At 51.7% G+C, this 17,348-nt stretch overlaps 5 protein-coding genes across 5 annotated transcripts; all 5 read left to right on the forward strand.

Moving 5' to 3' along the window:
- The first annotated feature begins 306 nt into the window (after positions 1–306).
- Positions 307–870, forward strand: LOC129494489 (interferon alpha-1/2). Its single transcript, XM_055301374.1, has one exon. The coding sequence runs from the start codon at positions 307–309 to the stop codon at positions 868–870; it is 564 nt and encodes a 187-aa protein (XP_055157349.1).
- Positions 871–4,180: 3,310 nt separating this feature from the next.
- LOC129494490 (interferon alpha-1/2) lies at positions 4,181–4,744 on the forward strand. The gene has a single exon (XM_055301375.1). The coding sequence runs from the start codon at positions 4,181–4,183 to the stop codon at positions 4,742–4,744; it is 564 nt and encodes a 187-aa protein (XP_055157350.1).
- A 3,310-nt stretch (positions 4,745–8,054) lies between these two features.
- Positions 8,055–8,618, forward strand: LOC129494483 (interferon alpha-1/2-like). Its single transcript, XM_055301368.1, has one exon. The coding sequence runs from the start codon at positions 8,055–8,057 to the stop codon at positions 8,616–8,618; it is 564 nt and encodes a 187-aa protein (XP_055157343.1).
- Positions 8,619–11,924: 3,306 nt separating this feature from the next.
- Positions 11,925–12,488, forward strand: LOC129494485 (interferon alpha-1/2-like). Its single transcript, XM_055301369.1, has one exon. The coding sequence runs from the start codon at positions 11,925–11,927 to the stop codon at positions 12,486–12,488; it is 564 nt and encodes a 187-aa protein (XP_055157344.1).
- A 3,310-nt stretch (positions 12,489–15,798) lies between these two features.
- Positions 15,799–16,362, forward strand: LOC129494488 (interferon alpha-1/2). The gene has a single exon (XM_055301373.1). It carries the CDS (start codon positions 15,799–15,801, stop codon positions 16,360–16,362), a length of 564 nt encoding a protein of 187 aa, XP_055157348.1.
- The last annotated feature ends 986 nt before the right edge of the window (positions 16,363–17,348 follow it).

Raw genomic sequence — 17,348 nt, forward strand, 5'->3', positions numbered from 1 at the left:
GCATCCGGGTTCCGAACTTTTCTGGATGATGCGTGAAAAGCCAATCCAGAAGACTCTGGAGGCAAGGGCAGTCATGACAAGCACGCCGCCCATGTAGTTGGGAAACAGTGCTCTAGAGCCAGTCGAAAGTGCATCATAAAGGAAAGCAAAAAGAGAAGTAGAAAGTGAGGGAGACGTTCAGAAATGGAAAACGCGTCTGTGGCCTACTTAAGCCCCACACACGAGGGAAGATGCTCAGAGAAGCTGGAGCCGCGGTTCCCACACTTGCCCAGCACAGCCAGGCCCACAGCCCCTGCAGGATCCCCGATGGCCGTGCCCTGCTCCTTCTCGGTGGCCCTGGTGCTGCTCAGCTGCCACTCCCTGTGCAGTCTGGCTTGCGACCTGCCCGACACCCACGGCCTGCGCAACTGGAGGGTCCTGACGCTCCTGGGACAGATGAGGAGACTCTCCGCCGGCTCTTGTGACCACTACACCAATGACTTTGCCTTCCCCAAGGAGCTGTTTGATGGCCAGCGGCTCCAGGAGGCGCAGGCCCTCTCTGTGGTCCACGTGATGACCCAGAAGGTCTTCCACCTCTTCTGCACGGACACGTCCTCTGCTCCTTGGAACATGACTCTCCTGGAGGAACTGTGCTCGGGGCTCTCGGAGCAGCTGGATGACCTGGAGGCCTGTCCCCTGCAGGAAGTGGGGCTGGCCGAGACCCCCCTCACGCATGACGACTCCACCCTGAGGACCTACTTCCAGAGGATCTCCCTCTACCTGCAAGACAAGAACCACAGCCCGTGTGCCTGGGAGATGGTCCGAGCAGAAATCGGGAGATCCTTCTTCTCCTCGACAATCTTGCAAGAAAGAATCAGGAGGAGGAAATGAGACGCGCCCAGGTCCGCACGGAAATGACATTCCCTAACTGATCAGAGCACACTTGCACGTGTCCTGCCACCTCAGAGAAGCTCACGTCTGCCATCACGGTGACACGAAGGCAATCGGGGTGTCGAAAGTGTTCAGGACGGGGCAGCGCCATGAAGTCAAGTCGACAAACACCGCTTACTTTCAGATAACCGTGCCCATCTCTCTACTGACTGCTGATTCGTTGATTTATTTATTTATTTATTTATTTATTTATTTATTTATTCATTTATTTATTTCTATTTCTACCTTAAGTGGGTTCTCTTTGTATACTAGTAGGTGTACCGTCCCTGTGTGATTCAGGGGAGTTGGGGATGCTTTCTATTTATTCAGTGTTTTATTCTTTTGGTCAGTAAACCTTTTTCTGCAAACTTTCTTGGATTTGTTGTTTCTTTCGAGAGGGATGGAGTCGGAATAGAATCTGATGAAAAAAATGGATCGTACGACTCTTCTCCTCATGATTCTGTTCCTCTCATGACAAGTCAACCCATAGTCCTCCTCGATGCCAGTGCATATGTGCCTGTCAGGATGAGGGCGCACACAACCGATCCCATCTCCTACCCTGTATCTCTGAGTTCTGTCGAGAAAAAAACAAACCTCCAAACAACCAGCAGAGTGAAGTAACGGCAGTAATAGCAAAGGGTACAAGAAGAAGAAGAAGGGACATAGCAACTCTGTAAGCAGGAAAGGCAGCAGGCATATCCGGAAATATAATCAACAGCACTGGATAATACCTTCCCTATTAGACTGGTGGATGTCCCAGTGCCAATGTCCTTAAGAAAATGCCTATTGGGGTCTGCCAGTTACAAGCCGGCCCGTGCCCTGGAAGCCTAGCAATGGAAGCGGTCCCATGGGAGCAGAGTCCCGAAGGAGAAGTGGTCTCCAAATGGATTCCCTTGTGGATCCTGTGTGGCCATGAGACTTCTAAGGGCAAGCCACTCACTGAAGCCCAGAGTCTGTGGAGGTTCCCTACTTTTTGGAAACTCTCCTCCGAGAGGCCTTGTTGTCTTCTTTGGCTCCTGATGACGGACCATTATGGCCAGGAGGGCACGTCCCCGTTACAACCAGGGGACAGTGGCTGTAGGAACAAGCAAAGACAAAGCGGGAGGATTGGACTCGGTGGTCTGTCCGATGCTCTCCAGCAGAAGACTGCCCCCTACAGCCAGCAATGCACTGAGATAGTGACCAGGCCTGGACACCTGGCTTGTGTTCTCTGCATCAGGCTGCCCCTGCTGGATGATTCATCTCCAGAGGTAAAAACAGCCTTTTCTCAGAAGGAACGGATTCAGAGACTGTAAAAAGCCATTTCCTCAGCATATCTCTGTCTCTCTCTCTCTCTGTCTCTCTCTCTCTCTCTCCTCTCTCTCTCCCCCCCCCTCTGGAAAATACAGTGTTCCAAAGAGCAGCGAGGTAGGCAATGTGGTTGGCAAGGTCGGTAAGCAGGCAGATCTTGGTTTCAGCTGAGTGCCTCATCTCAGGGTGGTTGGATGGAACCCCACATCAGGCTCCCCACAAGTGCAGAGACTGCAGAGGATTCCTTGTCCCTGGGGCACCTGGGTGGCTCGTTCCATGAGGCATCTGTCTTTGGCTAGATCGCCAATCCCAGGGTCCTTGGATGAGCCTGTCTTCGGGCTCCTTCTCAGTTGCGTGACTGCTACTCCCTCTCCTCCCCTGCTCATGCTGCTCTATTTTTTTTTAATTTTTATTTATTTATGATAGTCACACAGGGAGAGAGAGAGAGAGAGGCAGAGACATAGGCAGAGGGAGAAGCAGGCTCCATGCACCGGGAGCCTGACGTGGGACTCGATCCCGGGTCTCCAGGATCGCGCCCTGAGCCAAAGGCAGGCGCCAAATCGCTGCGCCACCCAGGGATCCCTCATGCTGCTCTATATATTGCTTTCACTCTCTCTCTCACTCTCTTTCTCTAAAAATCAAGATGTCTTCTACGAGTAGTTAGCTGCACAGAAAAATAAATGCGAGATAGACTTTCCCAACATCCGTGGTCTGTATCTGCATAGAGTCCCTGAAAATGAACCTTCAGCCACCAGAGGGAATCCCTGTGACAAGGCTTCCAAGATTCTGAGCTCTGTGAACTAGTCTTAGGTAGTCCAGTGGTCTGTAGGCTCTCCAAAGCTCAGTCTGCGAGGGCCCCAGCCAAAGCTTCTTCCTTCCTGTTCGTTGTCTCTCCTTGGGCTTTCTTGAGTACCACACAAGAAGCATGGCCATTGAATTAATGGAAGAGCCCTGAAATGTGTGCAGAGGAGGGCGACACACCTAGGAATGACAGAACCCTGTGAGCAGAGGACTTTCTCTCCATCCGTTCCTGGATCTCAACGTCACTGGGTGAGGTGGCCCTGGCTGACTTGGGAGCTACCTTTGGCGCTTTGTGGATGTGGCTCCCGTGTGAGCCTGGAGGTGATGTGGGCTCTCAGCATTTCAGAACAAAGGGATTCTACATGATCGTTTGACGTTACGAAAGACAGTCAACGCATCAGTAACTGTACACAGTGCGAAACACAACAAAAGGAGTTTTGAAAACACCTTGATGAGTACGGAGTCGCAGGGGAGGCAAGAGATCACTTTGTCAGCCGAGGCAACATGAAATGGCCTTACAGGAGAAACACATGTCAGGGAAGTAATTCAACTGTTCGATTCCTATCAGCAGTTTGGCATCGTCCTAACTTGTGAGAGACTCTGCGTTCATTCTCTTGTCCTTGTAGACATGATTCACCTGCATATGTGCTTTCCGTATCAGAAATCACGTACCTCTCAGTACTCGATAGGTCACTCTACAACGTTGGCCATCCCATTCCACGTCGGAAGCCTAACAATTGGCCTTCATGCTTACCAGCGTTAGACATCCTTAACCCTGCTTCGCCTTCACATGAGACGGGTCAACCGACACGGGGTTGTGTGTGTACACAGTTCAGATAGGAGCATGGGACATACACTGTACTCTAGAGACAGCGCATCCGGGTTCCGAACTTTTCTGGATGATGCGTGAAAAGCCAATCCAGAAGACTCTGGAGGCAAGGGCAGTCATGACAAGCACGCCGCCCATGTAGTTGGGAAACAGTGCTCTAGAGCCAGTCGAAAGTGCATCATAAAGGAAAGCAAAAAGAGAAGTAGAAAGTGAGGGAGACGTTCAGAAATGGAAAACGCGTCTGTGGCCTACTTAAGCCCCACACACGAGGGAAGATGCTCAGAGAAGCTGGAGCCGCGGTTCCCACACTTGCCCAGCACAGCCAGGCCCACAGCCCCTGCAGGATCCCCGATGGCCGTGCCCTGCTCCTTCTCGGTGGCCCTGGTGCTGCTCAGCTGCCACTCCCTGTGCAGTCTGGCTTGCGACCTGCCCGACACCCACGGCCTGCGCAACTGGAGGGTCCTGACGCTCCTGGGACAGATGAGGAGACTCTCCGCCGGCTCTTGTGACCACTACACCAATGACTTTGCCTTCCCCAAGGAGCTGTTTGATGGCCAGCGGCTCCAGGAGGCGCAGGCCCTCTCTGTGGTCCACGTGATGACCCAGAAGGTCTTCCACCTCTTCTGCACGGACACGTCCTCTGCTCCTTGGAACATGACTCTCCTGGAGGAACTGTGCTCGGGGCTCTCGGAGCAGCTGGATGACCTGGAGGCCTGTCCCCTGCAGGAAGTGGGGCTGGCCGAGACCCCCCTCACGCATGACGACTCCACCCTGAGGACCTACTTCCAGAGGATCTCCCTCTACCTGCAAGACAAGAACCACAGCCCGTGTGCCTGGGAGATGGTCCGAGCAGAAATCGGGAGATCCTTCTTCTCCTCGACAATCTTGCAAGAAAGAATCAGGAGGAGGAAATGAGACGCGCCCAGGTCCGCACGGAAATGACATTCCCTAACTGATCAGAGCACACTTGCACGTGTCCTGCCACCTCAGAGAAGCTCACGTCTGCCATCACGGTGACACGAAGGCAATCGGGGTGTCGAAAGTGTTCAGGACGGGGCAGCGCCATGAAGTCAAGTCGACAAACACCGCTTACTTTCAGATAACCGTGCCCATCTCTCTACTGACTGCTGATTCGTTGATTTATTTATTTATTTATTTATTTATTTATTTATTTATTCATTTATTTATTTCTATTTCTACCTTAAGTGGGTTCTCTTTGTATACTAGTAGGTGTACCGTCCCTGTGTGATTCAGGGGAGTGGGGATGCTTTCTATTTATTCAGTGTTTTATTCTTTTGGTCATTAAACCTTTTTCTGCAAACTTTCTTGGATTTGTTGTTTCTTTCGAGAGGGATGGAGTCGGAATAGAATCTGATGAAAAAAATGGATCGTACGACTCTTCTCCTCATGATTCTGTTCCTCTCATGAGAAGTCAACCCATAGTCCTCCTCGATGCCAGTGCATATGTGCCTGTCAGGATGAGGGCGCACACAACCGATCCCATCTCCTACCCTGTATCTCTGAGTTCTGTCGAGAAAAAAACAAACCTCCAAACAACCAGCAGAGTGAAGTAACGGCAGTAATAGCAAAGGGTACAAGAAGAAGAAGAAGGGACATAGCAACTCTGTAAGCAGGAAAGGCAGCAGGCATATCCGGAAATATAATCAACAGCACTGGATAATACCTTCCCTATTAGACTGGTGGATGTCCCAGTGCCAATGTCCTTAAGAAAATGCCTATTGGGGTCTGCCAGTTACAAGCCGGCCCGTGCCCTGGAAGCCTAGCAATGGAAGCGGTCCCATGGGAGCAGAGTCCCGAAGGAGAAGTGGTCTCCAAATGGATTCCCTTGTGGATCCTGTGTGGCCATGAGACTTCTAAGGGCAAGCCACTCACTGAAGCCCAGAGTCTGTGGAGGTTCCCTACTTTTTGGAAACTCTCCTCCGAGAGGCCTTGTTGTCTTCTTTGGCTCCTGATGACGGACCATTATGGCCAGGAGGGCACGTCCCCGTTACAACCAGGGGACAGTGGCTGTAGGAACAAGCAAAGACAAAGCGGGAGGATTGGACTCGGTGGTCTGTCCGATGCTCTCCAGCAGAAGACTGCCCCCTACAGCCAGCAATGCACTGAGATAGTGACCAGGCCTGGACACCTGGCTTGTGTTCTCTGCATCAGGCTGCCCCTGCTGGATGATTCATCTCCAGAGGTAAAAACAGCCTTTTCTCAGAAGGAACGGATTCAGAGACTGTAAAAAGCCATTTCCTCAGCATATCTCTGTCTCTCTCTCTCTCTGTCTCTCTCTCTCTCTCTCCTCTCTCTCTCTCCCCCCCCTCTGGAAAATACAGTGTTCCAAAGAGCAGCGAGGTAGGCAATGTGGTTGGCAAGGTCGGTAAGCAGGCAGATCTTGGTTTCAGCTGAGTGCCTCATCTCAGGGTGGTTGGATGGAACCCCACATCAGGCTCCCCACAAGTGCAGAGACTGCAGAGGATTCCTTGTCCCTGGGGCACCTGGGTGGCTCGTTCCATGAGGCATCTGTCTTTGGCTAGATCGCCAATCCCAGGGTCCTTGGATGAGCCTGTCTTCGGGCTCCTTCTCAGTTGCGTGACTGCTACTCCCTCTCCTCCCCTGCTCATGCTGCTCTATTTTTTTTTAATTTTTATTTATTTATGATAGTCACACAGGGAGAGAGAGAGAGAGAGGCAGAGACATAGGCAGAGGGAGAAGCAGGCTCCATGCACCGGGAGCCTGACGTGGGACTCGATCCCGGGTCTCCAGGATCGCGCCCTGAGCCAAAGGCAGGCGCCAAATCGCTGCGCCACCCAGGGATCCCTCATGCTGCTCTATATATTGCTTTCACTCTCTCTCTCACTCTCTTTCTCTAAAAATCAAGATGTCTTCTACGAGTAGTTAGCTGCACAGAAAAATAAATGCGAGATAGACTTTCCCAACATCCGTGGTCTGTATCTGCATAGAGTCCCTGAAAATGAACCTTCAGCCACCAGAGGGAATCCCTGTGACAAGGCTTCCAAGATTCTGAGCTCTGTGAACTAGTCTTAGGTAGTCCAGTGGTCTGTAGGCTCTCCAAAGCTCAGTCTGCGAGGGCCCCAGCCAAAGCTTCTTCCTTCCTGTTCGTTGTCTCTCCTTGGGCTTTCTTGAGTACCACACAAGAAGCATGGCCATTGAATTAATGGAAGAGCCCTGAAATGTGTGCAGAGGAGGGCGACACACCTAGGAATGACAGAACCCTGTGAGCAGAGGACTTTCTCTCCATCCGTTCCTGGATCTCAACGTCACTGGGTGAGGTGGCCCTGGCTGACTTGGGAGCTACCTTTGGCGCTTTGTGGATGTGGCTCCCGTGTGAGCCTGGAGGTGATGTGGGCTCTCAGCATTTCAGAACAAAGGGATTCTACATGATCGTTTGACGTTACGAAAGACAGTCAACGCATCAGTAACTGTACACAGTGCGAAACACAACAAAAGGAGTTTTGAAAACACCTTGATGAGTACGGAGTCGCAGGGGAGGCAAGAGATCACTTTGTCAGCCGAGGCAACATGAAATGGCCTTACAGGAGAAACACATGTCAGGGAAGTAATTCAACTGTTCGATTCCTATCAGCAGTTTGGCATCGTCCTAACTTGTGAGAGACTCTGCGTTCATTCTCTTGTCCTTGTAGACATGATTCACCTGCATATGTGCTTTCCGTATCAGAAATCACGTACCTCTCAGTACTCGATAGGTCACTCTACAACGTTGGCCATCCCATTCCACGTCGGAAGCCTAACAATTGGCCTTCATGCTTACCAGCGTTAGACATCCTTAACCCTGCTTCGCCTTCACATGAGACGGGTCAACCGACACGGGGTTGTGTGTGTACACAGTTCAGATAGGAGCATGGGACATACACTGTACTCTAGAGACAGCGCATCCGGGTTCCGAACTTTTCTGGATGATGCGTGAAAAGCCAATCCAGAAGACTCTGGAGGCAAGGGCAGTCATGACAAGCACGCCGCCCATGTAGTTGGGAAACAGTGCTCTAGAGCCAGTCGAAAGTGCATCATAAAGGAAAGCAAAAAGAGAAGTAGAAAGTGAGGGAGACGTTCAGAAATGGAAAACGCGTCTGTGGCCTACTTAAGCCCCACACACGAGGGAAGATGCTCAGAGAAGCTGGAGCCGCGGTTCCCACACTTGCCCAGCACAGCCAGGCCCACAGCCCCTGCAGGATCCCCGATGGCCGTGCCCTGCTCCTTCTCGGTGGCCCTGGTGCTGCTCAGCTGCCACTCCCTGTGCAGTCTGGCTTGCGACCTGCCCGACACCCACGGCCTGCGCAACTGGAGGGTCCTGACGCTCCTGGGACAGATGAGGAGACTCTCCGCCGGCTCTTGTGACCACTACACCAATGACTTTGCCTTCCCCAAGGAGCTGTTTGATGGCCAGCGGCTCCAGGAGGCGCAGGCCCTCTCTGTGGTCCACGTGATGACCCAGAAGGTCTTCCACCTCTTCTGCACGGACACGTCCTCTGCTCCTTGGAACATGACCCTCCTGGAGGATCTGTGCTCGGGGCTCTCGGAGCAGCTGGATGACCTGGAGGCCTGTCCCCTGCAGGAAGTGGGGCTGGCCGAGACCCCCCTCACGCATGACGACTCCACCCTGAGGACCTACTTCCAGAGGATCTCCCTCTACCTGCAAGACAAGAACCACAGCCCGTGTGCCTGGGAGATGGTCCGAGCAGAAATCGGGAGATCCTTCTTCTCCTCGACAATCTTGCAAGAAAGAATCAGGAGGAGGAAATGAGACGCGCCCAGGTCCGCACGGAAATGACATTCCCTAACTGATCAGAGCACACTTGCACGTGTCCTGCCACCTCAGAGAAGCTCACGTCTGCCATCACGGTGACACGAAGGCAATCGGGGTGTCGAAAGTGTTCAGGACGGGGCAGCGCCATGAAGTCAAGTCGACAAACACCGCTTACTTTCAGATAACCGTGCCCATCTCTCTACTGACTGCTGATTCGTTGATTTATTTATTTATTTATTTATTTATTTATTTATTTATTTATTTATTTCTATTTCTACCTTAAGTGGGTTCTCTTTGTATACTAGTAGGTGTACCGTCCCTGTGTGATTCAGGGGAGTTGGGGATGCTTTCTATTTATTCAGTGTTTTATTCTTTTGGTCAGTAAACCTTTTTCTGCAAACTTTCTTGGATTTGTTGTTTCCTTCGAGAGGGATGGAGTCGGAATAGAATCTGATGAAAAAAATGGATCGTACGACTCTTCTCCTCATGATTCTGTTCCTCTCATGACAAGTCAACCCATAGTCCTCCTCGATGCCAGTGCATATGTGCCTGTCAGGATGAGGGCGCACACAACCGATCCCATCTCCTACCCTGTATCTCTGAGTTCTGTCGAGAAAAAAACAAACCTCCAAACAACCAGCAGAGTGAAGTAACGGCAGTAATAGCAAAGGGTACAAGAAGAAGAAGAAGGGACATAGCAACTCTGTAAGCAGGAAAGGCAGCAGGCATATCCGGAAATATAATCAACAGCACTGGATAATACCTTCCCTATTAGACTGGTGGATGTCCCAGTGCCAATGTCCTTAAGAAAATGCCTATTGGGGTCTGCCAGTTACAAGCCGGCCCGTGCCCTGGAAGCCTAGCAATGGAAGCGGTCCCATGGGAGCAGAGTCCCGAAGGAGAAGTGGTCTCCAAATGGATTCCCTTGTGGATCCTGTGTGGCCATGAGACTTCTAAGGGCAAGCCACTCACTGAAGCCCAGAGTCTGTGGAGGTTCCCTACTTTTTGGAAACTCTCCTCCGAGAGGCCTTGTTGTCTTCTTTGGCTCCTGATGACGGACCATTATGGCCAGGAGGGCACGTCCCCGTTACAACCAGGGGACAGTGGCTGTAGGAACAAGCAAAGACAAAGCGGGAGGATTGGACTCGGTGGTCTGTCCGATGCTCTCCAGCAGAAGACTGCCCCCTACAGCCAGCAATGCACTGAGATAGTGACCAGGCCTGGACACCTGGCTTGTGTTCTCTGCATCAGGCTGCCCCTGCTGGATGATTCATCTCCAGAGGTAAAAACAGCCTTTTCTCAGAAGGAACGGATTCAGAGACTGTAAAAAGCCATTTCCTCAGCATATCTCTGTCTCTCTCTCTCTCTGTCTCTCTCTCTCTCTCTCCTCTCTCTCTCCCCCCCCCTCTGGAAAATACAGTGTTCCAAAGAGCAGCGAGGTAGGCAATGTGGTTGGCAAGGTCGGTAAGCAGGCAGATCTTGGTTTCAGCTGAGTGCCTCATCTCAGGGTGGTTGGATGGAACCCCACATCAGGCTCCCCACAAGTGCAGAGACTGCAGAGGATTCCTTGTCCCTGGGGCACCTGGGTGGCTCGTTCCATGAGGCATCTGTCTTTGGCTAGATCGCCAATCCCAGGGTCCTTGGATGAGCCTGTCTTCGGGCTCCTTCTCAGTTGCGTGACTGCTACTCCCTCTCCTCCCCTGCTCATGCTGCTCTATTTTTTTTTAATTTTTATTTATTTATGATAGTCACACAGGGAGAGAGAGAGAGAGAGGCAGAGACATAGGCAGAGGGAGAAGCAGGCTCCATGCACCGGGAGCCTGACGTGGGACTCGATCCCGGGTCTCCAGGATCGCGCCCTGAGCCAAAGGCAGGCGCCAAATCGCTGCGCCACCCAGGGATCCCTCATGCTGCTCTATATATTGCTTTCACTCTCTCTCTCACTCTCTTTCTCTAAAAATCAAGATGTCTTCTACGAGTAGTTAGCTGCACAGAAAAATAAATGCGAGATAGACTTTCCCAACATCCGTGGTCTGTATCTGCATAGAGTCCCTGAAAATGAACCTTCAGCCACCAGAGGGAATCCCTGTGACAAGGCTTCCAAGATTCTGAGCTCTGTGAACTAGTCTTAGGTAGTCCAGTGGTCTGTAGGCTCTCCAAAGCTCAGTCTGCGAGGGCCCCAGCCAAAGCTTCTTCCTTCCTGTTCGTTGTCTCTCCTTGGGCTTTCTTGAGTACCACACAAGAAGCATGGCCATTGAATTAATGGAAGAGCCCTGAAATGTGTGCAGAGGAGGGCGACACACCTAGGAATGACAGAACCCTGTGAGCAGAGGACTTTCTCTCCATCCGTTCCTGGATCTCAACGTCACTGGGTGAGGTGGCCCTGGCTGACTTGGGAGCTACCTTTGGCGCTTTGTGGATGTGGCTCCCGTGTGAGCCTGGAGGTGATGTGGGCTCTCAGCATTTCAGAACAAAGGGATTCTACATGATCGTTTGACGTTACGAAAGACAGTCAACGCATCAGTAACTGTACACAGTGCGAAACACAACAAAAGGAGTTTTGAAAACACCTTGATGAGTACGGAGTCGCAGGGGAGGCAAGAGATCACTTTGTCAGCCGAGGCAACATGAAATGGCCTTACAGGAGAAACACATGTCAGGGAAGTAATTCAACTGTTCGATTCCTATCAGCAGTTTGGCATCGTCCTAACTTGTGAGAGACTCTGCGTTCATTCTCTTGTCCTTGTAGACATGATTCACCTGCATATGTGCTTTCCGTATCAGAAATCACGTACCTCTCAGTACTCGATAGGTCACTCTACAACGTTGGCCATCCCATTCCACGTCGGAAGCCTAACAATTGGCCTTCATGCTTACCAGCGTTAGACATCCTTAACCCTGCTTCGCCTTCACATGAGACGGGTCAACCGACACGGGGTTGTGTGTGTACACAGTTCAGATAGGAGCATGGGACATACACTGTACTCTAGAGACAGCGCATCCGGGTTCCGAACTTTTCTGGATGATGCGTGAAAAGCCAATCCAGAAGACTCTGGAGGCAAGGGCAGTCATGACAAGCACGCCGCCCATGTAGTTGGGAAACAGTGCTCTAGAGCCAGTCGAAAGTGCATCATAAAGGAAAGCAAAAAGAGAAGTAGAAAGTGAGGGAGACGTTCAGAAATGGAAAACGCGTCTGTGGCCTACTTAAGCCCCACACACGAGGGAAGATGCTCAGAGAAGCTGGAGCCGCGGTTCCCACACTTGCCCAGCACAGCCAGGCCCACAGCCCCTGCAGGATCCCCGATGGCCGTGCCCTGCTCCTTCTCGGTGGCCCTGGTGCTGCTCAGCTGCCACTCCCTGTGCAGTCTGGCTTGCGACCTGCCCGACACCCACGGCCTGCGCAACTGGAGGGTCCTGACGCTCCTGGGACAGATGAGGAGACTCTCCGCCGGCTCTTGTGACCACTACACCAATGACTTTGCCTTCCCCAAGGAGCTGTTTGATGGCCAGCGGCTCCAGGAGGCGCAGGCCCTCTCTGTGGTCCACGTGATGACCCAGAAGGTCTTCCACCTCTTCTGCACGGACACGTCCTCTGCTCCTTGGAACATGACTCTCCTGGAGGATCTGTGCTCGGGGCTCTCGGAGCAGCTGGATGACCTGGAGGCCTGTCCCCTGCAGGAAGTGGGGCTGGCCGAGACCCCCCTCACGCATGACGACTCCACCCTGAGGACCTACTTCCAGAGGATCTCCCTCTACCTGCAAGACAAGAACCACAGCCCGTGTGCCTGGGAGATGGTCCGAGCAGAAATCGGGAGATCCTTCTTCTCCTCGACAATCTTGCAAGAAAGAATCAGGAGGAGGAAATGAGACGCGCCCAGGTCCGCACGGAAATGACATTCCCTAACTGATCAGAGCACACTTGCACGTGTCCTGCCACCTCAGAGAAGCTCACGTCTGCCATCACGGTGACACGAAGGCAATCGGGGTGTCGAAAGTGTTCAGGACGGGGCAGCGCCATGAAGTCAAGTCGACAAACACCGCTTACTTTCAGATAACCGTGCCCATCTCTCTACTGACTGCTGATTCGTTGATTTATTTATTTATTTATTTATTTATTTATTTATTTATTCATTTATTTATTTCTATTTCTACCTTAAGTGGGTTCTCTTTGTATACTAGTAGGTGTACCGTCCCTGTGTGATTCAGGGGGAGTGGGGATGCTTTCTATTTATTCAGTGTTTTATTCTTTTGGTCATTAAACCTTTTTCTGCAAACTTTCTTGGATTTGTTGTTTCTTTCGAGAGGGATGGAGTCGGAATAGAATCTGATGAAAAAAATGGATCGTACGACTCTTCTCCTCATGATTCTGTTCCTCTCATGAGAAGTCAACCCATAGTCCTCCTCGATGCCAGTGCATATGTGCCTGTCAGGATGAGGGCGCACACAACCGATCCCATCTCCTACCCTGTATCTCTGAGTTCTGTCGAGAAAAAAACAAACCTCCAAACAACCAGCAGAGTGAAGTAACGGCAGTAATAGCAAAGGGTACAAGAAGAAGAAGAAGGGACATAGCAACTCTGTAAGCAGGAAAGGCAGCAGGCATATCCGGAAATATAATCAACAGCACTGGATAATACCTTCCCTATTAGACTGGTGGATGTCCCAGTGCCAATGTCCTTAAGAAAATGCCTATTGGGGTCTGCCAGTTACAAGCCGGCCCGTGCCCTGGAAGCCTAGCAATGGAAGCGGTCCCATGGGAGCAGAGTCCCGAAGGAGAAGTGGTCTCCAAATGGATTCCCTTGTGGATCCTGTGTGGCCATGAGACTTCTAAGGGCAAGCCACTCACTGAAGCCCAGAGTCTGTGGAGGTTCCCTACTTTTTGGAAACTCTCCTCCGAGAGGCCTTGTTGTCTTCTTTGGCTCCTGATGACGGACCATTATGGCCAGGAGGGCACGTCCCCGTTACAACCAGGGGACAGTGGCTGTAGGAACAAGCAAAGACAAAGCGGGAGGATTGGACTCGGTGGTCTGTCCGATGCTCTCCAGCAGAAGACTGCCCCCTACAGCCAGCAATGCACTGAGATAGTGACCAGGCCTGGACACCTGGCTTGTGTTCTCTGCATCAGGCTGCCCCTGCTGGATGATTCATCTCCAGAGGTAAAAACAGCCTTTTCTCAGAAGGAACGGATTCAGAGACTGTAAAAAGCCATTTCCTCAGCATATCTCTGTCTCTCTCTCTCTCTGTCTCTCTCTCTCTCTCTCCTCTCTCTCTCTCCCCCCCTCTGGAAAATACAGTGTTCCAAAGAGCAGCGAGGTAGGCAATGTGGTTGGCAAGGTCGGTAAGCAGGCAGATCTTGGTTTCAGCTGAGTGCCTCATCTCAGGGTGGTTGGATGGAACCCCACATCAGGCTCCCCACAAGTGCAGAGACTGCAGAGGATTCCTTGTCCCTGGGGCACCTGGGTGGCTCGTTCCATGAGGCATCTGTCTTTGGCTAGATCGCCAATCCCAGGGTCCTTGGATGAGCCTGTCTTCGGGCTCCTTCTCAGTTGCGTGACTGCTACTCCCTCTCCTCCCCTGCTCATGCTGCTCTATTTTTTTTTAATTTTTATTTATTTATGATAGTCACACAGGGAGAGAGAGAGAGAGAGGCAGAGACATAGGCAGAGGGAGAAGCAGGCTCCATGCACCGGGAGCCTGACGTGGGACTCGATCCCGGGTCTCCAGGATCGCGCCCTGAGCCAAAGGCAGGCGCCAAATCGCTGCGCCACCCAGGGATCCCTCATGCTGCTCTATATATTGCTTTCACTCTCTCTCTCACTCTCTTTCTCTAAAAATCAAGATGTCTTCTACGAGTAGTTAGCTGCACAGAAAAATAAATGCGAGATAGACTTTCCCAACATCCGTGGTCTGTATCTGCATAGAGTCCCTGAAAATGAACCTTCAGCCACCAGAGGGAATCCCTGTGACAAGGCTTCCAAGATTCTGAGCTCTGTGAACTAGTCTTAGGTAGTCCAGTGGTCTGTAGGCTCTCCAAAGCTCAGTCTGCGAGGGCCCCAGCCAAAGCTTCTTCCTTCCTGTTCGTTGTCTCTCCTTGGGCTTTCTTGAGTACCACACAAGAAGCATGGCCATTGAATTAATGGAAGAGCCCTGAAATGTGTGCAGAGGAGGGCGACACACCTAGGAATGACAGAACCCTGTGAGCAGAGGACTTTCTCTCCATCCGTTCCTGGATCTCAACGTCACTGGGTGAGGTGGCCCTGGCTGACTTGGGAGCTACCTTTGGCGCTTTGTGGATGTGGCTCCCGTGTGAGCCTGGAGGTGATGTGGGCTCTCAGCATTTCAGAACAAAGGGATTCTACATGATCGTTTGACGTTACGAAAGACAGTCAACGCATCAGTAACTGTACACAGTGCGAAACACAACAAAAGGAGTTTTGAAAACACCTTGATGAGTACGGAGTCGCAGGGGAGGCAAGAGATCACTTTGTCAGCCGAGGCAACATGAAATGGCCTTACAGGAGAAACACATGTCAGGGAAGTAATTCAACTGTTCGATTCCTATCAGCAGTTTGGCATCGTCCTAACTTGTGAGAGACTCTGCGTTCATTCTCTTGTCCTTGTAGACATGATTCACCTGCATATGTGCTTTCCGTATCAGAAATCACGTACCTCTCAGTACTCGATAGGTCACTCTACAACGTTGGCCATCCCATTCCACGTCGGAAGCCTAACAATTGGCCTTCATGCTTACCAGCGTTAGACATCCTTAACCCTGCTTCGCCTTCACATGAGACGGGTCAACCGACACGGGGTTGTGTGTGTACACAGTTCAGATAGGAGCATGGGACATACACTGTACTCTAGAGACAGCGCATCCGGGTTCCGAACTTTTCTGGATGATGCGTGAAAAGCCAATCCAGAAGACTCTGGAGGCAAGGGCAGTCATGACAAGCACGCCGCCCATGTAGTTGGGAAACAGTGCTCTAGAGCCAGTCGAAAGTGCATCATAAAGGAAAGCAAAAAGAGAAGTAGAAAGTGAGGGAGACGTTCAGAAATGGAAAACGCGTCTGTGGCCTACTTAAGCCCCACACACGAGGGAAGATGCTCAGAGAAGCTGGAGCCGCGGTTCCCACACTTGCCCAGCACAGCCAGGCCCACAGCCCCTGCAGGATCCCCGATGGCCGTGCCCTGCTCCTTCTCGGTGGCCCTGGTGCTGCTCAGCTGCCACTCCCTGTGCAGTCTGGCTTGCGACCTGCCCGACACCCACGGCCTGCGCAACTGGAGGGTCCTGACGCTCCTGGGACAGATGAGGAGACTCTCCGCCGGCTCTTGTGACCACTACACCAATGACTTTGCCTTCCCCAAGGAGCTGTTTGATGGCCAGCGGCTCCAGGAGGCGCAGGCCCTCTCTGTGGTCCACGTGATGACCCAGAAGGTCTTCCACCTCTTCTGCACGGACACGTCCTCTGCTCCTTGGAACATGACTCTCCTGGAGGAACTGTGCTCGGGGCTCTCGGAGCAGCTGGATGACCTGGAGGCCTGTCCCCTGCAGGAAGTGGGGCTGGCCGAGACCCCCCTCACGCATGACGACTCCACCCTGAGGACCTACTTCCAGAGGATCTCCCTCTACCTGCAAGACAAGAACCACAGCCCGTGTGCCTGGGAGATGGTCCGAGCAGAAATCGGGAGATCCTTCTTCTCCTCGACAATCTTGCAAGAAAGAATCAGGAGGAGGAAATGAGACGCGCCCAGGTCCGCACGGAAATGACATTCCCTAACTGATCAGAGCACACTTGCACGTGTCCTGCCACCTCAGAGAAGCTCACGTCTGCCATCACGGTGACACGAAGGCAATCGGGGTGTCGAAAGTGTTCAGGACGGGGCAGCGCCATGAAGTCAAGTCGACAAACACCGCTTACTTTCAGATAACCGTGCCCATCTCTCTACTGACTGCTGATTCGTTGATTTATTTATTTATTTATTTATTTATTTATTTATTTCATTTATTTATTTCTATTTCTACCTTAAGTGGGTTCTCTTTGTATACTAGTAGGTGTACCGTCCCTGTGTGATTCAGGGGAGTTGGGGATGCTTTCTATTTATTCAGTGTTTTATTCTTTTGGTCAGTAAACCTTTTTCTGCAAACTTTCTTGGATTTGTTGTTTCTTTCGAGAGGGATGGAGTCGGAATAGAATCTGATGAAAAAAATGGATCGTACGACTCTTCTCCTCATGATTCTGTTCCTCTCATGAGAAGTCAACCCATAGTCCTCCTCGATGCCAGTGCATATGTGCCTGTCAGGATGAGGGCGCACACAACCGATCCCATCTCCTACCCTGTATCTCTGAGTTCTGTCGAGAAAAAAACAAACCTCCAAACAACCAGCAGAGTGAAGTAACGGCAGTAATAGCAAAGGGTACAAGAAGAAGAAGAAGGGACATAGCAACTCTGTAAGCAGGAAAGGCAGCAGGCATATCCGGAAATATAATCAACAGCACTGGATAATACCTTCCCTATTAGACTGGTGGATGTCCCAGTGCCAATGTCCTTAAGAAAATGCCTATTGGGGTCTGCCAGTTACAAGCCGGCCCGTGCCCTGGAAGCCTAGCAATGGAAGCGGTCCCATGGGAGCAGAGTCCCGAAGGAGAAGTGGTCTCCAAATGGATTCCCTTGTGGATCCTGTGTGGCCATGAGACTTCTAAGGGCAAGCCACTCACTGAAGCCCAG

Source organism: Nyctereutes procyonoides, unplaced genomic scaffold (assembly GCF_905146905.1).
Source record: "Nyctereutes procyonoides isolate TBG_1078 unplaced genomic scaffold, NYPRO_anot_genome, whole genome shotgun sequence".
Lineage (NCBI taxonomy): Eukaryota > Metazoa > Chordata > Mammalia > Carnivora > Canidae > Nyctereutes > Nyctereutes procyonoides.